Source organism: Scardinius erythrophthalmus, assembly GCF_964197995.2.
Source record: "Scardinius erythrophthalmus genome assembly, chromosome: 16".
Lineage (NCBI taxonomy): Eukaryota > Metazoa > Chordata > Actinopteri > Cypriniformes > Leuciscidae > Scardinius > Scardinius erythrophthalmus.
This window is the reverse complement of record NC_138236.1, coordinates 36371333-36395545: the sequence shown is the minus strand read 5'-3', so window position 1 is coordinate 36395545 and position 24213 is coordinate 36371333. Positions and strand designations below refer to the sequence as shown.

The following is a 24213-nucleotide window of genomic DNA, read 5'->3' as shown; positions in this document are numbered from 1 at the left end:
ATCCTGGAATATGGCTATGATGTGTCTTCCAACATGGTGGTTTAATAAATAAATATCTACACACTCCATCAGTTAGGGTTAGAAGAACTGTTGCCAAACATATAACATGCCAGAAACATAATAATCACTGCAATAATGATCCAATCATAGACTCTTCAGTATTTGCCTATTTAAACTTTTTTTTTTTTGTTGGCCGGCAGTGTTTCGCAGTCTGTGCTTCTCACACTGAATTAAAGCCAGCATGCATTGTTCTGGGAAAAAAATTACACCTGCGTTAACACGAAAAATAACAAATTTCACCATAAAATCATAAGACGTGTTCTGTGTTTCACAGTGACCATTTGACTTTTAGCACTATTACACGAAAACATTATTTGCCCAAATGTCAAAAGTCTGTTTAAATTATTCAAAGTAAGGGTATATATTAACTTTAGAAGATTAATTGTATCATACAAACTACATATATACAGCATTTTTTAAATGTATGTCACAATATACACAGCAGAGTATGCTGCCCATCATAAATCAAAGCACGTGACAGACAGTGGTGAGAGGAGGACAGCTGAAAAAGCTGACACACTCGACGATAGTTGACTGTATTACATTGCCAGTGTGAAAGCACAGCTTCCGCACTGTATACACACAGATTCTGCACTGTTTCCGGTCTGCTTGACTTTCTCGTGTGAAACGGCGTCATGTCGTTCCAAACCCATAAAACTCCTGTTCATCACTGACACACAAATTAAAGCCACAAGATTTGTTCCTTAATATAACAGCTTGGAAGTCATTTCAATGGTAAACGAACTCGTAGTAGGGCGAATCACCCCGATAGCAAAGCAGGGGGGGACGCCACTGGCAAAACCAGCAATCCAGGTTTGAGAGGTGGCGCCCTGCCAAATCTTGCGAGAATCACGACTTGCTTTACGTCACATACATCAACAACATATGAAGCAGCCTCTGTGGAAGACACTAGCACGCATTTCAGACGTGAATCATGGCAGAGTCGACGAAGAAAGGAAAAGAAAACGAAAACTCTGCGTGAGTGGTATTTACCACAGTAACGTTAAATACAAGTACTCCACAGCGTCTCGGGTCGCTGTTTGACAAAAACAGAAACTGCAAAGTATGCCTTTAATACATTTTTTATGAAATCTGACAAATTTCTGTCCATCCACCAATATATTGACACCTTAACACCTCCACCTTGATTTGTAAGATCAAACCTCAATTGGAAGTAATTGGTGACAGAAGTTTCATTTTTGGGTCAACTAACCCTTTAAAGGGATCGATCACTCAGCAACGCAAATTCTGTCCCATTTACTCACCATCACGTCGAGATCTGAAAGCTACAGCAGAAAAGAAGATTTTAAGGTCTTCTTCAAGGAAGATATAACTGAATAATAATGTAATTTTGAGTCTGTTTCCCCATACAAAGCTACCATGTATTTGTAGAGGCTTTGGTTACACTTTATTTCGATAGTCCACTTTAGACATTCCACTAACTAGTAACTTTGCAACTGCATGTCAACTAACGCTCATGAGAGTATTAGGTTTGAGTTCACGTTAGTAGAATAAGTTGACATGTACATGCAGAGTTACTTATAGTCAGTAGTCTGTTGGGGAGAATCAAAATAAAGTGTTTGCAGATATTAAGTCTACTAATACTCTAATGACTGCTTGACATGCAGATGCAAAGTTACTTATAGTTAGAATAATATCTAAAGTGGACAATCAAAATAAAGTGTTACCATTTTTTTAATGAGTGAACTGTTCCTTTAAACTGCTGAGCAAGCAAAAGAAAAGCTTTCCAACACAAAAAGCCTTTTAAGCCTTAAATATTACAAAACAAACACAGACGCTTACTTATGTTTAACACACAGACACAGAATAGTGTTTATATTATTTCCAAAGGTATAAGTTTTAGTTACCGTGGAGACTTATGGCACGGCATGTGGCTTCAATAAAACGATGACATTAAGGGCCTTATTTATGGGGATATATTAGTTTTCTCAGTTTTTACAAGCAGTGAATTATAAGGAAAATATTCAAACGTTTGTTCACATTCAAAAGACTTGATCCTGATTTATGAGTTCAAGAAATTGCCGGATGCAACCGTTTGCAGCCTCAGAGTCATTTTTACCATTTGAAAATGGAAACTGAGACCAAATACTGGTAGCACTGTGCTAAAACTCCAGGAAGGAGAGCGGAGGGAAAGCATTTGACCTACTTTTGAGCATTTCTCACTTCTGTAAGACATGCTCTCGGATTCCCCCCGTTCCCTCAGCAGGACGCGCTGCTCTCGTCCTGTCCTGTGAGGGTAGGAGAGAGGAAACGGGACAGTGCAGGCTGACCGGAGGCGGAGAGGTGAACCTCACACTGTAAGCTGCTGCTGGGATGTGTTGTTCGACAGTAGTACTTCTAGTACTAACTAGAACAACATTTCAATAACATGACAGTAGTTAAACATTGTTGCCTTTCCAATAATTTGCCTTTCCTACTTTTTCCATTCAGTTGAGCACAGCGTGTTGAAATGCTACATCCCCAGCTAACAAAAATACGCTTTAAGAACATTTTGCTAAGATTCCCATTGAGTTATTTCGGAAGGTTCTCTGAGCGTTCAACATTTCCAACCGTTTTTATTTTTTTATGTTTTAAAAATGCTTTTCTTCACTCTAAAAATTGCTGGGTTATTTGTTAACCCAGACTGATGTTGGGTCAATTTGTTGGGTTATTTGCTTGGTGTTGGGTAGTTTTCTGTAACCCATAGTGGAAATTACGCACTACCTCACAAACTACTCTGCCTGCTGGGTTATAGTAACTCACTGCTTGTTTGCCAAACCGGATGATTTCGTCTCCTGTTCTGAGAGAAAACTTCCATAGGTGATTTTCCTGAACAACTTTAAAGTTTGAAGTTTAAAGTATTCAATAATTAGCCTACTGTAAAGACAAAAAACATCTGTAGTTTCAATTTTTTTTCAATTACATTTACAGTTGTTTTGCTCTGCTAAATTAAATATATAAATTAAATAAATATATAAATAACATCTGCTGCAAGAAAAAAAGAACAAAAAAACATTTATGAGGTCAAATAAACCCAGCTTTTAGTCAATAGAGCTGACATTGGATGGGTTACTTTAAACCAGCATGTGTTCTGTCAAATATTTACCCAGCACTGGGTTTCCTATCGGGTTGTTTTTAACTCAGCCTTTCTTAAGAGTGTTGGTTACATGCGAAATTTAAGGGAACATTCCATTGTTCAAACAATAGAATGTTCTCTGAAACAAGCAGTAACATTTAAAAATGTTGGATGAATGTCCAACTAAAACGTTTCCGAAAAAAATGCTACATGACCAATAAATAAATAATCACAATACTATTGTTTTTACTTATATAATGCAGCCTTGGTGAGCAGAAGAGGCTTCATTGAAAAATATCTTATACTGACCCCAAACCTTCAAAAGGAAGTGTATGAATTATGTTTTTTCTTCTAGTTTTCTAAAAGTGGTATTTAAAAGTGTAAATTGATCTGTTTAAATGTTCAGATTGGAGAGAAAAAAAACAACAACAAAGTTATGTTATCTGATAGTTATAAAAAATATATTACCCATTTAAATAGCTTTAATATAGCCCACCTCCCCCACATATCTTCAATGGTGTTAGCTGCTTTATATTAGTCGCTTATAGTGAAACTAACTACTTACTGTTTAGCTACTTAAATAGTGAGTAACTTTCAAGTTTCCAAGGCTAAAATCACACAACCGCAGAATACAGGAGTCAGTTTTGTTTAAAGCACCACATTAAATTCTGTTCAAACTCAGAGACTGCCAACAGCATACTATAACCCAAGCATATACCATGCATTTTCAGGGCTTGGATTGGATTTGTGCTGCATGACAGCTATAGTTGTCTGTTACGTCTTTGACATAAATATGGCAATAAGCAATTCGCTGGCACAATGTAATGAAAACTGCCACAATATAGTGGTAATGTACAGTCATAAAGCTAGACAAAACTCCAGTTAAGTGTTTGTGCAGAAGAGAAAGAGAGAAAAAACAAGCCAGATCTTTGGCTGCAGAGGATGAAAGCATTGAGAGCTGCTTTTTAGAAATAAAAATGTAATGCAAAGAAAAGTCAAGACATTTAGTACACCTGCATTCCACAAATAAACAATGACTCAACTTGGAAATTGACTGTGGTGACCTGTTCATGCAGACATTTTTCTCTTCCTGTCTGCTGTTGTATGTACAGGACATTTGGAGAGTCGCTCGACTTGCACCTGTTAGTAAACACTGTTTTTCCGATCTCGAACACTGCGTGGAAGCAGCCAAAGTAGCTTCCAAAAAACTGCTACTGAGAGTCGAAGCCTTGAGAGGCCGAACGGAAGCCAGATTAAGCAGCGAGGGCAGAGGAGTGGGAGTGGGAAGACAAGGGAATGCTGGGAAAGAAATGAAAGACAGGGAAAGAGTGGGAGGGAGAAAAGTGACTGAGAGGGAAAACAGAGAGAGAAATAAAGAGAGGGAATGTGAGATGGAAGAGTTCTTCCCTCCACCCTGACGTTCACCTGCCAATAGCAAATTGAAAACAACTCTGTTCATAATCCCTAGGAACTAAAAATACCCCATACTTTTGAAGGCCCTTCCATGAAGGCTGCTTAGTCCCCGCAAAACTCCTTCTGAGCAACCGTCCAAAACACACACACACAGAAAAATGATAGACAAAGAGCTGGAAGAATTTATATTGGCACTTTAATTTGAATCCGCAGTAAAAAAAAAAAAAAAAGCGATTTTTTTTTATTTTATTTTTTAAGAAAGTGTGATTAGTTCTTGCCATGCAAAAGTTGCTGTCACAAAGCTAGGAGTGTGTGTGCGTGTGTGACTGCCAATATTTGTGCTGCACTGTCAGAAAAATGTACAAAAATTTTACCTTTAGGGGTACAACTGCTTGTCTCAGGGGCAATGCACTTAGAGTAGTAATATGCACACTTAAGGTGCTACTAGGAACTTTTATTAGTAGATAAGAGTAGTTACTCTTAGAGTAATAGTTATAAGAGTACAGGGGCGGAGTGGCAATCGGGAGAGTCGGGACTTTTCCCGGTGGGCCGGTAGTGTTTTGAGGCCGCGGAGGGCCGGTCTGATAATAGTTATACATTGCGAGTTATTTTAGCAACACCCGTCTGGCGGCCTGATGTGCGGCCGCTTCTCGCTGGTCAAACTGTGCAGCCTCTCTGCTCAACACAGTATATAAAAGTGCTCAACCCGTTCGGCAGGTCCAACCATGTCTATAGGATTTTCAAAAACATAGGGGGGTCAGTGAGCGGCCCCTCCCAAAATCGGGTCGGCCTTTGATGTAAAAAGCCGCCGAACACCTCTTTTTCCTCGTCACGTCTTGGAAGTCTAACGTCCGTAAGAGTGAGTTAAATGATGGAAAGGCAAAAAAGAAAACTTATCTTGTTATTTCGAGATATTAAGACGTTATTTCAACATAATATCTCGTTATTTCGACATAATAAGTCGTTATTTCGACATAATAAGGGGGCATTCTAATCTGCATTAAGCTAGCCTACATTAAGCGTTCTTAGGCCTAATGGTTTTCTATGGGAGGAAATTGCTTAACGTGTAATTAAACGTTGCGTTCATATTCTGGGCTCATCTGATTTTTAGTAGGCTACATAGCATTTTTATGATTTTAGTATCATAATGATTAATAAATGCACGCACAATTATCCGTGAACTTGATTTGAACAAACGCCTTTCAACTTGTGCAAAATTCAGAATTAAATGAATGTGCAGCAATTTGCACAAATAGAGAGTCTGTAGGCCTATTGTAGCCATTAAATAAGCGCATTTAGTTTCATATTTGTTAAAATATATAATGTCATTTCTTTTCCATTTATGTTTATTTATGAAAAGTGAACAGCACGAATAAGATATGATGCCTATCAAGAGACAGAGGGTCAGACAGACATGATTTTGACCATTTCATTCAGTTTTGTTTTGTAGAAAACCTTTCATTAAAGTGAATTTCGTTTTGTATAAATTGTATCTTAATTTTAATCATTTTTTAAATAATAATAAGCAAATATAACAAACAGACAATATAGCCTAATCATGGAGGCGCCCGCGCGGTCAATTGCATTGCACGTTAACTGAGCGCATCTCATCCGAACTAAGTTAACGAAACTCAGTGTATGCCTCACACAGACATGCGAAACACATCAAATACACAAAGCTTGAAATAACTTTAAACGAAATAATTCAAAACGAAAAGAAAAAGGCTTGCCTACTCTCTGATTACGTAATCATGCATTTCTCTAGGCGCGTTCACTATATATGGCGATCGTCAACTTCATCTTTGCAGCCGACACCCGACACTGTCAGAAAACACTAATTTATTACTAAAAATCAATGCACGCGTTACCGGATTTACAAATGCACATCTTGCTTGTTGCACGCACATAAATGTTGAAATAACGAAATATTATGTTGAAATAACCTTATTAATAAGCTACTAATAGCCTACATCTTTTAGAATATTTGATTGAATGCTGAATGTTGCGCTTGTTCAATTTAATAAAATTAAAACTTTAATTGTGATCATTAAAATAATTGAATATTAAATATTTAGTGGCCAAGTTTTGCTCAATTATTATTTGTATAACTGCGCAGCTCCCCCGTCAATGATCTAGCACCCCTCAGCACAAGCGTTAAAAAATCTGGCGCTGAGAAGGTCAGACTCAAAAATTATGGAGGAGGAGGCAGTGAAATGCTCCAAAATAACAGACATGTTCCGGGCATCAACAAGCAAAGATACTACAGGTGAAATAAACTGAAGCACATGTTGTCAAAGCTAGGCACAGATGGGAATTAGCACCAGCTATGCAGCCAGCCAGCCAAAAGCTTGTGTAATTTGAAAGTAGCAGTGGTAAATATGAGACAAATAAAAAGTTTACTATTGAGTGACTATCTAGGCTACTAGTGGCAGATTTCCTAGTTTTAAAACGAGTAACCTCCCTTGGCTGCTGCTGCTATGTTAAGTGTATACAGATTATGTTAACACTAGCAGAAGCTAACGAGCAAGGTGTCGTGTCACCGTGAAAATGCCATAGACCCTTTTCAACAGGGTGATGATGACACGTTTTAACGGTCATCATCCGCATAAATCCTGGAAAGCTTTTTTTTATATTTTCAATTGAAAAAAATATGTATTTACATTTAACACTATTTTATATTATATTACCTTTAATAAAATTACAAAAAAAAACGAGTTAATGCTGCTGTGAGGGTTTCTAATGCTGCGTCTGTGGGAGTGATGACAAAGTGACTTATATTTCTCTCTTCTGAGTTCTTCTGACTGCCGTTATCCATCTCTCGCAATTTTTTTACTCTTTTAGAAAGTTGTGAAAAAACTATAGAGGAACAAAAAAAATCTATTTAATATTCTCTCATTCACTGCTATATTTTTTAGCAAAGGTTTTTTTTTTTTTTTTTTTTTTTTTTACCACCGAGGGCCGGTGGTCTACGAAATTTCCCGGTAGATTTTTTGGTCCCACTCCGCCCCTGTAAGAGTAGTAACTAATTGATAATTAACAAAGTTTGATTATGCATGCACACCCAAGGTGTAACGGCCACGCATTACCACCTCGGGTGTGCATTATTTTTATAATAATTCAACAGCCCAGAGTCAATTATTCCGCGTATACTACGGTTACCACACCTCGAGACATTGTTCAGATGATGTATTTCAAGACATTTGTCAGATTTTTGTCCTTAAAACGCTCGTGTGTTGGACTAATTTCTTTCGCATTAAATCCCAAGCCTCCATTGCTAATTCTTCATTGCTAGTTAGTAACATAGGCTTGAGCCACTGATAGCAGACTAAAGCAAAGTCTATGCCATTTTTAGAGCGAGAGAGAGTTAGAGAGAGTTAGAGAGAGAGAGAGAGAGAGAGAGAGAGAGAGAGAGAGAGAGAGAGAGAGAGAGAGAGAGAGAGAGAGAGAGAGAGAGAGAGAGAGAGAGAGAGAGAGAGAGAGATCAAACGTGTGTGAATTACCCGAGTCTGTGCATCTCACAACAGAGTTCAGCAGCAGCGTATACTCATAGCGAAACTGTAAGTTTATCTGCTTCAAGAACAGGGCCGTTATTACCTCGCTCGTGAGAAATGTCATTGTTGTCAAAGTTGTTAAACTATTTTACCGATAAAATCGTCAGAGTGAGTTTCTGTGCGAGTGTGTGTCCGTACTGGATGTGCGTTTAAACGGGAGAAAGAGTACAGGCTTTCTGTTCATAACAAAATGTAATTTTGTGGCAAAAACATGGAAATAATTTGTCATTTTTATCCTATTGTTTATTATGTTTATTTGCTTGGTCAGGGTCGCTGTGGGTTTTGGTTCTTTTGCTGTCGTAGCCTGTAAGGACCTTTGAAATAACTGAAATCATTTGGCGAAGTGATATAGAACTGTATTGCAGTCAAGACCTGCCTGGAACTACTTTAGCCGTGTGTTTCCCTGAAAATGAATCATATCTGTAGCACAAATGGTTCTGAATGACATTTAACACCAGAGTTCAAATCCTTAACACTGTAAAGCCTGACATTTGAAATGGAATAGTTATTTTATAAATTATTTAATATATATATACACTTATATATATAAAGTGCAATGAAATTCTGACATCTTGTAATGTAAATAAATTAGATTTTCATAATTATAACAAGTATAACAGACTACTGACATAATATGCTTATAAATACCACTTGTTGCTCTATATTTCCCAATAATACGTCTTAGAAAGGTGCTTTATTTTATGATCAAAACTCTGTAGTTTTTATTGTGGGGGAAATGATGGCTGAGAGATGAACAAATAAACCTTGGACCTCAAAAGCCTGACGATTATATTTAATACTCATGAATTTTCTAAAAATGATGTATGGATAATCAAGTAAACATAAGGTGCTTCAGTCCAGTAAGTGTTCATCTTGAAATATTACCGATAGTATACAAGTAAATCAGAATTTGTGTTACCAGCCACCACCACTAAACCTCATTGCCCTGCTCCACATTTCTGCATGTTAAAATGTCAAATATGATTACGTGGTATTGAATATTGTGTGGTATCCAAAATTATGTGCAAAAAAATGATTTGTCTTTCTTTGGAAGCTCAGTATGCATGGAAACGTAACATCTGTCCGTCCTCCCAGAGCATCTCGATCTTCCTTTCTCGCTTCTTTCGAGGCCCTGGACACGTCGAAGGGCCCCAGATTTCATTCCCACACTGTGCTGAGCTCGTGTTAGAGTATTGTATTACATGAGACCTGCGCTCTGCCTGTAAACAGTATAAAAGCGTTGGAAGAGCAGTTGTTATTCTTTCACAATCTCTCTCTCTCTCTCTCTCCCTCTCTCATCCTTTACTCAGACTCTTTCTTTCTCACTCCCTTTCACTCTTTCCCTGTTACGCAATGCAGTTTGGCTGTCGCTAACTCCCGAGTAGAAGCAGAAGAGGGTCCAGGTCTTGCGTAAGTACCGAGTCCCCCTTTTTCGACAATAACCCCACTCGAGAATCTCACCGAGAGATGTTTAGTGGACCAAAATCAAATCTCTCAAGGCAGCTATGAGGAAACCGAGGGTTTTGTGATCAGGATGTTCTGTATAAACACACAGGCGGTAAATCTGCACTCAGTCTACTCCTAATGCTCCGATCCAACTTGGTACATTTCTCCCCAAGCTTTCATAACATCAACAGTTCACACTCACATCTGAGGGGAACCCAAAGAAATGTGCAAAAGTAGACGTTCATAAATAAATAGCTGGTGGATAATCTCACTCAGCCAGACCACTGACTAAATTGCTAAAATGACTGGTCCACATCGCAGCTCATTCTGGTAAAGAACCACCCATATAGACAAGAAAAAAACTGACTGACATGTAAAACTTTTTTTTTTTTTTTTGCTTCCATTTAGAGGTGCATTTAGGTTATGTTAGAAATAGACCACAATAATAGGTTGTTGTGTGGAGAGAGAAGGAAAAAAAAAAACACTAATATTCAAGAGTCTGGGGTCAGTCAGGATGCATTAAATAGCAACAGTAAAGACATTTATAATGTTACAAAATATTTATTTATCAAATAAATGTTGAACTTTTGAACTTTCTATTTATCAAAGAATCCTGAAAAAAATGATCACAATTTCAACACAAATATGACGCAGCACAACTGTTTTCAACATTGATAATAATCAGAAATGTTTCTTAAGCAGCAAATCGACATATTAGAATGATTTCTGAAGGATCATGTGACATTAAAATAGAAAACAGAAAAAACATTTCCCTGTATTTTTGTTCTACTAAAAGGAGCCTTGGTGAGCATTAGAGACTAAATAATAGGTCAGAAAACATATTTTCTGCAAGTCCAAAGGATAAGAACCAATGGCCCGGTTTCACAGACAGGGCTTAGATTAAGCCAGGATTATGCCTTAGTTCAGTTAGGACATTTAAGTTGGCCTTAGAAAAAAAAAAACATTACTGGTCGCATCTTGAGACAAAACAAGATGCATTTTAGTCTGGGACTAACTTAAACATTGTCTGTGAATCTGGCCAATTATTTCATTGACAACTCCGAAAGCAACGCAGAATATGCACATCTTCTGTGAATATCTAGTTTACTTGCTACTAAGACACAACTCATTGTATCAACCTGTTATCCTGTAAGCAACTGTTTCCAGGCAGTGTGATTGAAAACATTCAACTCTTAGAAGTTGCCTAAACTCCACGATTAGACAGATTAGAGCTTGCCAGTACAATAAAATGCTTTCCAGTTTTGTGTGCAATATACATTTGTGGGAATGGAATCAAAACTGGTGGATGACATGCTCTGGTTACACTTTATTTCAACAGTCCACTTTAGACATTCTACTAACTACATGTAACTTTGCAACCACATGTCAACTAACTCTCATTAGAGTATTAATAGACTGTTAGGGTTCGGTAGAATAAGTTGCCATGTTGCAAAGTTACTTATAGTCAGTAGAGTGTCTGTTGGGGAGCATCAAAATAAAGAGTTAGCTGATATTAAGTCTACTAATACTCTAATAAGAGTTAATTGACATGTAGTTGCAAAATTACTTATAGTTAGTCAAACATCTAAAGTGGACCATCGAAATAAAGTGTTACCCATGCTCTGATTGAGTTCAAACTCCTTTTGTATCCATTAATATCACTCAAAAGGGCTGGATAGAAACTAGTGATGTACAGTATGTCTCGAGACCGGTCTTGGTCTCAAGACCACTTTTACGTGGTCTCGGTCTTGTCACGGCCTTGACGGTCTTTGGTCTTGGTCTTGTCTTGGTCTCGGACCTCTTGGTCTTTTCTAGGTCTCGCTGTCTCAGATCGACATAGTGGTCGGGGGATTTAGCAATACAATACTACAATATCCACGACGACACAACGTTCGATAATGCAACATTATTATCCGCAACGTAACGGATTGAAGCCCGCGTCCGAGTGAAGACAGTGCGGTGTGTGTGCGAGCCACACGAGAAAACACTTTATCCGCGCCACTGATCGCAGCGGCAACGAGCACTTTGATCACTTGATTTAAAAAACACATATCAGTGACATGATGGGTTTTAACTTCATTCAGAAGATTTTGGGTAACTGCACAACTGACAGATGACTTTGAGCACACCGCCAACGGTGAGTGTGTGTGTGTGTGTGTAACCATAGCGACAAAAACGACCAACTTTCGGATCCTGCACTTAAGCCTATAATTTCGTTTTCAAACATTTTATTATGTATTTAAAAAGTTGCAGAATGGATTAATTTGGAGACTCCGAAATCGGCAGAGATAGGCAGGCATTTGCTTAGATGAATTTGTGTCTTTGATATCTGTGTGTGTGTGTGTGTGTGTGTGTGTGTTGTTTGATTACAGTATTGTATTTAAGATGGTGGTGTTAGACTAAATAAATGTTTTTTTAAATATCATCTGCATATCTCCGTTGTGTTGACTAAACATTAGGCCTAATCCAAGTTTATAATTGTGTATCTTTAATTTGATGTTACAATTTCATCTACACATTAAGTATAATTTCAATTGGTTACATATTTCTCATTCTTTAGACAGTTGTTGGAGGAGCAAGATGGTGTTGGAGGTGTTTGATGTTTTGTCAGATGAACCATGTCAGTCCTCAACAGTACACAAAAGTTAAGGAAGTCTCAATCCTCTAATAGTGCAGTAACAGCCGTCATGCAATTGCTACACAGTTGATCTCACCCAGTCTGCAAAAACATTTACAGTGAGCTCGCAGTCACACACATGACATGGTCTGTCTCTGTATAGTTCTGCCTGTGTAGTTGAAGTAATACCGTCTTATATGTATTGAATGTAAACTGCGGCTGAACCCTAGTATGATGCTGTTCTTGAATTCATAGTTATTGCTTAGCTTCAACACTAGTCTGTTTTTTTTTTCCCTCGGTCTTGGTCTCGACTTGGTCTTGACTTGGTCTGTCTTGGTCTTGTCTTGGTCTCGATACCCTCTGGTCTTGGTAGTGTCTTGGTCTCGGTTTAGGCGGTCTTGACTACAAGTCTAATAGAAACCGCCACGCAGTATTAATAGACTGTTAAGTTAGGGTTCGGGTTAGTAGAATAAATTGACATGTAGTTGCAAGGTTACTTATAGTCAGAAGAATGTCTGTTGGGGAGCATCAAAATAACGTGTTAGCAGATATTAATTAATATGCAGATAATACTCTAATGAGAGTCAGTTGACATGTAGTTGCAAAGTTACTAATATTTAGTGTCAACCGTCTACAGTGGACCATCGAAATTAAGTGTTACCCAGCTCCGATTGGCTGGCTGTACGATGTCATGCACGTTTTCTCCCTGCAGGTCGCTCCTTTTGTATCCATCAATATCCCTCAGAAAACAGCCACGCAGGCCTAGAAGAGCTGACGTGAGTGTGACAGGCAGTGCAGTTCAAGCGCCGCCCTTGGCCCACTCGCTCTGGTGTGTCGGGTTGTTTTTGGGATGGCCGGTCCGCACGCCTGTGTTTATTTACAGAGGGAGAGGCGCTGGGAGATCTCTCAGAGTCACTAAACATAATCCGTCATGCACACGCACCGGCCTCTTCTGGAACATACACAAATGCTGACACACTTCTTACACCCATGCACTCCAAACACACTCGAGAACAACTTCAACTTTCTAAACAAGCAGTACTGCATACACACAGAGGATCCTGTATTTGCACACAGCAAATGACTGAATGTCACTGCGATTGATCAAAAAGGTGATGGTACAAGCACACTTTTCTAAAGTAAGTGTGTTAGGTTTCAAATGATAAGATATTCAGATCATTTAGCTACTATTTCTCATCTATCTATGATTCATTTAGTATCAACTTGTGAGAGTGTTGATACAGCAGGGCAGAATATTCTCCGGACTATTTGGTTATTTGGGTAAAATTAGCTCAGCTCCGTTTGCCATGTGTAACAAATTAGTTCGTACACCCTGTAATTTTCTCAGAGATAAAAGAGGAACTTCTGTCTACAACTGTGTTAAAAGGCACAAATTATTTTGCTCTTAAACTAACAAAACGGCTGACCTCAGACGAGCAGAAATAGCAACAAAAGCAATATTGTTTCGATGCGGGTTTAAATTTAGGGTGAAATTTGCGAACCTTTTCATGACTGAATGTTTGCTTAGAGACAAAACCTCACTGTCACAGAGGTTTGGGTAACACTTCATAATAACTTCATCAATGTGCATTAGTGCATTATATAACTCTCAACAAATCACTACTTAATGTACATTCTGATGAAGTAATGAAAACTTGATTCATACATTTTCACAAACATTCCTTCATTTGGTCGCACAAGAACGACTGATATGTTGAGCAAAGTGCTTGTTAATGATATATTAGTGAAAATGAGCGTAACTGAGTTGAGTATGATCTGGATCCTTTGGCATTCTCAGTGATTTTACCCACAGGGTAGAAAGTGAGCCGTCTGGCACTGACTGCAGCCATTCTTCATTTTGAGGAACATTAAGGTGTATGTTAGCATGTGTAATGTACGGAAGACAACGTATAATTACTCTGTGAACTACACTGTTACAGGTATCTTGCTATAGTTCAGTACATTCATTCATGTTAGGCTGATTATTTGTCCGGAAAGTGATTAAATAAACACAAATCAAATATTGTACAAACTCCTGTAATGATTAATGGTCTATAATAAATCATATGAAGCTGTCTATATGAAAACTGGAACGTTTTTATCTAACGGTTACTGTGCTGAACAATCATTAAAAGAGTGTAGGAGCTCAAAATATTTCATTTCTACGATGCCAAAAAACTAAAACAATGATCAAGTCAATCTAAAACTGCAAAGCTCAATTTAGCTAATTCCTTTTATAAAAATGCAGATTTAAGCTATATTGCAAATCATTGGGAGCATGAATGATATTCCCAGCTACAAAAATATTTTCTAAGAATGTTTTGCCAAAGTTTCAATTTAAAACGTCCAGCATTTTCAATGTTTTAAACACTTTTTTTCTTGGTTGTGCAAATGTTTAGGGAATATTCTATTTTATCATTTTGCAAACATTATGGAAATGTTGCTGAATGTTCAGAGAACATTAAAAAGTAACTGTATAATATATATATAAAAAAAAACATTGGTAACACTTTATTTCGAGTCCACTTGACTCCATTCCACTAACTATAAGTAACTTTGCAAATCCATGTCAACTAACTCTCATTAGAGTATTAGTAGACTGTCTGCTTAACATCTGCTAACACTTTATTGTGATGCTCATCAACTGACATTCCACTGACTATAAGTTACTTTACAACTACATGTCAACTTATTCTACTTACTCGAACCCTAACGGGGGTGACGTCCATGAATGATGTTTTTGTGCTAATGTTTTGAGAACATTATCAAATAGCAGATAACTTTGAAAGAATGTTCCGGTAACGTTACTGGAAGTACGTTTGTTCATAACTTTGAGAGAATATTGCTAGAACTTTCTGAGAATATTCCCTGTTAGCTGGGTTAATGCTAAGATATTGCTTTTGTTTGGCTAGTTATTAATTGCATGAAAGTTGGTTTAACAGTGCAATCACGAGTGTTATTTTAGTTGCTCGGAGGAGATAACGCTAAGAAGTTTAACAGCCACGTCCAGCTGTTTTTGCTCAATGACTCACTGTCATTTTTTTAACAGGTTAGGTGTGTTAGTGGCAAAAAAAAATATGGTGCTGAATGCTGATATCCAGCGCAAACAGAGAGCATACTTCAGCAAGCACTCAAAGCACATATATACTAAGTCATATACTCTTGAACAGCATAAACCACACAAAGTCATAAAACGGCTGCAACATAAACCATTTCCTAGAGCCTGGTCCCGGTGCACAGAGACGGCCTTGTGTTCCTGTGTGTACAGTCACAAGGGAGCTCTGTACTGGGCTCCAAGAGACCTGCGTTTAAAAACAGACCGGTGGGGCCACGGTATGTTAGCATTTATGCATGCATGGACATTTAATACCACAGTGAAAACATGCGGACCTGTTGAGCTGTATGGGACATTAGATTTAATGGACGTTCCTGCAGGACGGACGATCTTTGAACGAGTTGGTTTGTTTCTTAAATAACGGGGCAGAAATATCCATGTATCATGAGACTGCAGTAAATAACCGGTGTGTGTGTGTGTGTGTGTGTTTACTGCTGGAAAGTTCACTTTGTGAATGATGTATGAGCAACGTTATTGCGAATAATAAAGCAGTAAACTAGAAATTGATGCAATTTGGTGAATAAAAATACTGTTAAAAATAATGATTCCAATTAGAACCAAAACGGGTTTTAAAGCCTGGATTCATTGGAGAACTTTTTTACACCCCAAGAACACAATCAATGCAAGAACACACATTACTGTTCAAAAGCTTGAGGTCAATCCGATTTAGAAATAATATTAATAATAATAATAATAATAATAACAGCAAGGATGCATTAAATTGATCAAAAGTTAAAGACTTTTACATTGTTACAAAAAAATCAAATAAATGCTGTTCTTTTGAACTTTTATAAAAGAATCCTAAAATTATAAAAATCAGCACAGCAGTTTTCAACATTGATAATCATCAGAAATGTTTCTATCATAAGGAATCAATTATATTTTACTATGTATTCACATAGAAAACAATTGTTTTAAATTGCAATAATATTTAAAGGAGAACTCCGAAAACATCCTGTTTTCGGTCGAAGTCCACAGTAATCGATTGTCGAGTTCACGCGCGTGATCATAGGTAACTAAATCTATGCGTGTGAACTCGACAATCGATTACTATGGACTTCGACCGAAAACAGGATGTAAATACAGGTATGTGCGCTGGCTGAAATAACATCATTTTTATTAATATCTTTCACATCTACTGCAGTCAGATTCACTCGTGTTCACTCTGAAGGAATCACTCACATAACCTGTGCACTTGTAATGACACATCAAGGATGTTAAGAGGCTAAAAGCAGGTTTAAAACTTGCCCCATTTAAGTCAGCAGGGTGCAAATTTTAAAAAGAGGATAACACGGTGTAGGCAACACCGATTTTTGTCGTTGTTCTCTGTACTGACAGCACTCCAAATTTACAAAAAAAATGACCGGAGTTCTCCTTTAATAATATATAAAATTTGTTTTGTATTTTTGATTAAATAAATGCAGCCTTAGTGAGCAGAAGTGTTTTATTTAAAAAAATATTAAAATATTTTAACCGTTAAAAAATAATTAACCCTATGCAGTATGTATCAAATTCCATAGAATAACCATTTTTGGTTCCACAAATAACCTTTCAGTGAACAGTTCTTAAAATAAACATTTTTGTGATGAACATTTTAATAATCCAAAGAACATTTTTTGACTTAAGTAGAATGGAAATGTTCTGTGGATGTTAATGGTTCTTAATCGATGCAAATAAATAACCTTTATATTTCAAATTGAAGCATTTTATTTTGGTGCTTTAAAGATCCCCTATACCAATATGTTGTCCTAAAGAAACCATAATGCACCACAATAACTATTTAAAGAGGCCATATCATGGCCTTTTACAAAGCCTTGATTTAGTTTTTGGGCTCCATAAGAACTGGTTCTGTTCAAAAAACTCATTTTTCCCCATAATCTCCATTGTTGCAGCTCCTCTTTTCTCAGTCTGTCAGTAACGCTCTCTGTTAAGTTCCTGTCTCTATGAAGCCCCTCCTTCTGAAAAGCACACTGTGCTCTGATTGGTCGACTGGATCAGTGTGTTGTGATTGGTCGAGCGCTTCGAGTGTGTTTGGGAAATGTCCCGCCCCTTTCCATAACCGCCAGTTTCAACACACTACTAACTAACTCAACCAGGCCCCGCCCCTTTATTCTGCATATTAATTATTTAAATGAGGAATATTGTGACGTGTTCGTTCCGGAAGAAACTCAAGACTACAATGGAGGCGTTTCAGGGAGTTCAGAAACACTGACACTGATATTCAGAATAACTGCCTTTGGACGAACTTTGCAGACATTTTTCATGCTCAAACAGCAACATTACAAGTAAGTTGAAAATGTTAAAATAAAAAGCATAATAGGTCCCCTTTAAACTCTGCAGAACCATCCAGGCAGCTCTTGATCAGAAGAGAGTTCTTTGCCGAACCCACGAGCCACTGAAGAAGCTTTATTTGTGAGAGCACATGAGATTGGCTGGAGGTGGGGAGAGGGGAGAACCTCTCCAGTGACTCCAGCTCCACACCCCAGCAACAGTGGGTCTCGGGCTGGAATTTTCCATGGAGCATGTGGCATACGCACACTGCTCTCGAGTTTAAATAGTGCTGTGTGGGCTCTGCCAGCGCTCTGTCTCCGCATGAGCCCTACTCTATATCTCTCTCTTTCTCTCTCACATATTTGTGTGGCTTCCAGTGCCGTTGTGCCCTGCGAGCGCTTCCTGGCGCTCAACCAAATAAGGCAGATAGCCTGTGTGTGTTTATTAGCCAGCACATTATTCTGACACAGGACACTTCATTCCAAGTCCAGGAAAAAGTTAACTATGTCCTATGTATTCTTCGTTCTTTTCTACTTGCTCTTTGTTTCTTTGCCACACATTGGCTCTGCTCCAGAATCTGCACTATCTTCATAGGCAGCTGCCCGCTAATGATTCTGATCTGAAATGGAATCTCACAACTGACCATTTTGGAACGCTCTACATAATCAGTGACTACAAATAGCACTCCTCACAGGAAGTGCACTGGATGCTTGACTCACGATCGGTTTCTGTAAAGTTTGATGTTAGCGTGTTGCTAAGCTAACACCAGTAAACTTTAAATAAAACACATAGCACACAAATATTTGGTACATTTTGTTCATTTTTAATTAGACTGAACTATTTTTTACTTTTTACACACTTTTTAACTATATTTATAGGGTACAACAGGGCTAAATCCACACTGTGGTAAAAGGCGCAATTGATTTTATTCTCCTCTAAAACCACTAGATAGCACAAAACTCACCGCGGCACTTTTCTAAACATCGTTGTTTCACGATTCACATGAAAATTTGTCTGACTCTTGATGCAATCATTCTTCGCTAATTTGATTTAATATTGAAAATGGTTAACACTTTATTTTGATGGTCACTTTTGAACATTCTGTTGATAATAAGTAACTTTGCAACTACATGTCAACTAACTCTCATTAGAGTTTTAGTAGACTGTCTGCTTAATATCTGCACACACTTTATTTTGATGCTCCTCAACACACATTCTACTAACTATAAGTAAACTTGCAACTACATGTCAACTTATTCTAACCTTAACCCTACCAGTCTACTAATACTCTACTGAGAGCTATAGTCAACAGAATGTGTTAAAGGGCCACCAAAATAACGTGAAACCTTAAAATGTTGTCAATTTATGTAGCAAATGAGAATTGATACAATTATTAAACATATGTTTTGAGACAAAGATCTTGTTAATGATTGTCAGTTTTGTTCAAGAAATTAAATCAGCATATTTTCAATAACTGAAGACTATGCAAAAGTTTGGTATTTAGGGTAAATGCTGTTGGGACGAAAGGCACGATAATTAACATGATAATAAATAGCTGTCTGACTTTTCCATTTGTTATCATGATATGGTTAGATTCAAAAGTTAAATATCATTTATTAGGTTGGGTGTCTAGCTTAGAGATAAACACCATCTTTGTAATGAAATGATCATATTAAAAATAATATTAATCATATCATATAATAAAATATATGTATTGTTACTACTGTAAAGCTTTCAGAATCTCTACTTTTTTTTAAATATATTATTTTATGCATTCTTAAAAAGAATGAGAATTTAAATTGAGAATTGGAAAGTACATTTTCCTTAAGGTTAGCCCCATTATACCCTAATCAACATTTCTGTTTCGCTTCGCTTGAGCTCGTCGCAAGCATTCTGTGATTTCAATATCCAGTAGGGACACATATGATACTGCTTTAAACCTGTCGCAGACAACTCACATCACAAACCAGACGAGCCATTCTGTACTCGCATGCTCAAGTTCAAGGCAGACGTCCAAAACAGTGAATCTAATCACCATACAGGCAAAAGTTCATTTCAAGAATGAACAAAGTGGATTTGATTCATTTGGTCTATTAAAACAAAAACAAAAAAAAACAGCTCAAACCATTGAATTCGATTACAAAAAGTGATGCATATTATACTTTATCCAACGGATAGCGTGCCTGTGATGCCTTCAAATGTGAACTACGTAGGCAGCTCAGGTTTTGGAGTAGAGCCATTGTGATCTAACCCACAATCTCAAAGTGCAGATTGCCAAAGTTCAATTCTAAAATAATCAGCGCCGTTTCTCTGATTGTTGACACGGGATTATTTATATCCTGTAAACTGACTGGGGCTGGCACTGGGCCACCTCTATTCATATTTGGAGTATTTATACAGCCGGCAGAGCCAAGAATAACATTTAATCCAAAATATACCTCTGGGCATTAAATATCTCCTCATTTATTTAGCTTTTTATGCTGTATACTCACATTTGATCCAGGAACTCAAAACAATTACATGATTAATGGTACAATAAGGACATTTAAAAGCATTGATTTGCTTAAATAGGACCGACTTTCAAGACACAGTGGGGTAGTATTTCGGTTCACTGAGAAGCATTATTCAAACGTGGTGTGTGTGTGTGTGTGTAATGGGGGGGAAGGAATGAGGATAACATTCTGGTTGCTAAAAGAGAAAAGAGAACATGAAATATCCTTTCAAATGATTGCTCAGCCCAGCTAATTTGCGTAAATAATGTAAAGATGTTGCAGGAGCGTTGAAGGTCCTCACTACAGCTGCACAAATATTGATCAGGAGACACCACGCTATAGCCTGTGATGTGGTGACTGTGGCTCAGTGGTTAAATCTGCACTGCAACTGAAAGCCTGTGGATTTAAACCCGCATTGCCACAGTGTGCTTGAAAAAGGAGCCTGGTTATTCCAGTGGGACTGAACCTCTAATGTGAACTAAATGACAAACTAGTCATTTAGAATGTAGTCAAGAATCTGGCAATAGTTAGCAAAGTAAAATAATCCCACTTTACACGAGGTTCACGTTAGACAACACTAACGGAGTACTCCAGGCTATAACCATCAAGCAGCATTTTTTTCTTTTCAATTATGTAGGAAATTTTAAAATACAAATCTCATAAAGAAGAAAATAAACCATAAACCAAATCTACAAGAGTTATCTATGGATTAGGGGAACGACATGCAGAGCATAAACCAGCACAATGATCATTTTTAGCACGGAAGGTTTAATAGCCATTTAGCTGGTTCTTATATCGAAAGTGATTTAAACAGTGGCGCCACTCTCTGCGATGCGGGTGGAGGGACCTGTAGATCCGGGGTGCCGGGACAGCCGAAACCACCAGCCACAATGTTAAAAGACTGTGGTAACTGAGTAAATGCCCATTTTAAATTTTGTAAGCTCTCACACATATTACATTTATACATTTTATCCAAAGCGAAATGATGCTAAAAGTCAATAAAATACCACAAATACACTAAATTATCCTGTGCATTGTTGGTACTTTGACAGTTAAAAAAGTGCTTTGAGATGATTTGCGTATTACAAACATTGATTGAATAAGACTGTTTACATGTATTCCTATTTGCATTCTTTCATTTGGGCTGAGGGAGGGTGGGGGTGGCAGGGAGCCCATCAAGTGTTATTGCACTGGGGCCCATAAGATCCTATTTAAACTACTGGACTTACACTCCCAATGGACAGTGATGACGAGGTTTGAACCTACAAGCTTTAAGTCACAAGTTCCCCAACCCCACCCCAGAAACAGGTTTGAAACACTCACTCTCGGCAGGGTAGAAGGGCTGCATGTCTATCTTGTGCACTTCTTTGGCGTAGTACTCCTCCTCGCTGCGCTGTCTCTCGCAGGTGGCCGCGCGCTCGTTGGCTTTCTCCTGAAGCAGGTCCCGTGTGCTGTTATAGATGGCGATGATGTCCCGGGACACCTCCTCGGGCTCGGGGTAGATCTCAGGAGGACTGCTCAGCTTGAGTTTACTGAGGATCTGACCGCGGATGGCCTCGATCCGCTTCTTTTTGAACTGGTTCATGTCCAGAGTGCTGCATGTGGATAAACTGACGGCCACTGTGGCTAAATCCAAGGTCAGAAGAAGACTCAAGACGTACAAGTTCATTTTGTGCTTTTGATTGTACCAGAAGCGAGTCTGAAAATTCTAATTAATGAATTAAGTCACGCAGAAGCCCAATCATTTCAATAAAATATATTTTGCCAACTTCAAACTTTGCGCACTATTATCAATGGCAAACGTCTCTATCTCTCTCTCTCTTTTTATTGTACCTGCAAATCCATCCGAGGTGCCAACATGAAATGGTCTGTCAGATCCGTTATATTCTGGTGAGAAACTAAGATCTTCATTCCAAATCACTTCATAGTGAGTGCACAAAAGCACGGGGCACTAAAACAGTTATTGATTCGGCCATCAAAAGTTTCTGCTTCTCAGAGCTCTGTTGATGCAGTTGTTGATGACAGACGCGTCGCCTGCGGGCTTTTTGCGCGCACTTCCACCGCATCAGAGCGCCGCGAACTCTCTCCAAACCGCCGCGCAATCACGCCTCCCACTCGCCCTCACTCTATGAGAAGATGCGGAGGTCCAGGAAAAGCCTCTGCTCACTCCGCAAGTCGCATTGCCTCTCCTCTGACGCACAGGTTTGCGCGTTTGGCACCGGCAGATGCTGAAGTAAATAAAGCTGTTCCCGTCTCACGCGTCCTAAAGTCGTGGAACAGAAAAGAGTACGGACTGATGGGGTAAATTACTGTAAGAGCAGGTAAAAGCGATTTCCTTTTCAGTTTACGCACGCCTCCATTCCTTCTGGTGGAAAACAACAGTCCCTGTGCCAGCACACACACATGCACATCTGAAGGCAGCCGGCTGGAGAGAGAGATTTATATAGGACTGACTTCACCACGTGGTTGTGGTCATCACGGTGAGACCGGGAGATTCGTCAGCGCGCGGGTTTGCCGAGCACTTCAGTGTAAATATCTCAGAGTGTCGTTTCGCTTCAGCACTGCGGCCAGGTCCTAACGCCCACGGGCTGGGTATAGGCTACTTTAGCTCTGGCAAAACCAGACAGGGGGGCTGGCCTCACAAATTTGAACCTCCCCAATAGAAAGTCAAAGTAAACCACAAAATATAGCATGAAAAATATGTCGAGAAGGCAAAGTGGCACAGGCTATTTCAGCTGCGTAAAAACGCTCGTGTAACCAGTTATCAGTTGTTTACAGTACAAAATCATGGTAACAGGGTTGATTTTTTTTTTCTGTCTTCATGTAGGATATCCATCATCAGGCAAACAGCATTACGATTTTAGGCATAAAATATTGACTTTATTATTCTGCAGTGTGGTGCAGTTTATATTTATAGCCTTTATAAATTCAATGCAATGAGACAGAGAAGTCTTAGTATAAAACCACCCATCTAATCTGAACTGTTATCTTGCTTCATTATGTATGGTCCAAAAACAAAAAAACTAAAAAAAGTTGCAAATAGTAGCTTATGTTATTACTACTGTTATGACACAGGCAACTGATAAGGAATGAGAAAGCAGGCCCAGCTGTTGCATCAGTGCATACACATCTAGCTGATAACCCATTTTGGGGAGGTTGGATCACAGGGCCGAGGCAGATTCTCTGTGTGGAACAAGTAACGGCAGGCTCCCTCAAAGCACCTGCTTGATTTACTCTCCCATTCCTTGAGCTTATGCTTAAAAAAAATCATCATTTGCCAAAGCCTTTTGTACCCAGCCCACACTCCAGTAATCTATCAGGAATGACAGGCCTTCAGAACCCCACCGACAGCCCTACCAACTGCTGTAAACCAGATGTTATCACTAAATCAGTACCAACAAAGACAGATGTAAGACCGAGGGAGAAAAAGGTTAAGGATGTTAAGGAATAAGCCAAATCATATTAAGTGTAGAAAATTGCACAATTTGTTTCTTCTGCATGGTCCACCTGATAGTTCTCACAATCACTTGCTTTGACTCAAGCAAGCCGACGAAATGAGGAAGAGGTTTTGTGATACAGGCAATTGGCGACTATGAAAAGATGAGTAAGGGAGCAACAGAGGAGCTTGACCCTTTCTTGGGCGCTCTGTCAACATGCCCTGGAGAGGGCGGGCATTCCTGAGTGGCAGGTCACAGTGTTGTCGTGACAAATGGTCCTTTTACGTTGGCCAAAATGAAGTGCTCCTCTGAGGGTGATAGCGTACCCTCTCAGACACTGGGTAAATATATCTCAACTGGGTGTGTACACATAGCTGGACTGAGAGAGATAAAGAACAGAAAGTCTAGAATCAGCACAACTGTCATTCCGGCAAGACTGCACCCTTAAAGGTCAAAGGTCAACTCCTGGCAATCCTCCAATCAGAGAGGCCAACAGTGCACTTCTGCTAAAAGAGCCTGTTTTATTACAACCTACAATCCTAATGAGCTGAAGAGAAGAGAATACACCATATGGCCCATATCATGATGGAAAGTATGAATTCATTAGGAGTTCAGATTGCATGTACAGAACCGGCTTCTCATAGAGGTCAGAGAGTCAAACCAGCGGATGAGCAACTACTTTGACAGCAGCGCCTCCCTGTGGTCAACTAAAGCATCACTAAAGCCAATGGTGTC

At 38.7% G+C, this 24213-nt stretch overlaps 1 protein-coding gene across 1 annotated transcript in view; it reads right to left on the bottom strand.

The window, feature by feature from the left end:
- Positions 1-22454, bottom strand: part of tgfb2 (transforming growth factor, beta 2) — a 44848-nt gene extending 22394 nt beyond the window's left edge. The window contains exon 1 of the mRNA XM_081388865.1: positions 21365-22454. Within this exon, the coding sequence (XP_081244991.1) occupies positions 21365-21710 (346 nt within the window). The 5' untranslated portion in view covers positions 21711-22454. The remainder of the gene's footprint in view (positions 1-21364) is intronic.
- Positions 22455-24213: the final 1759 nt, after the last annotated feature.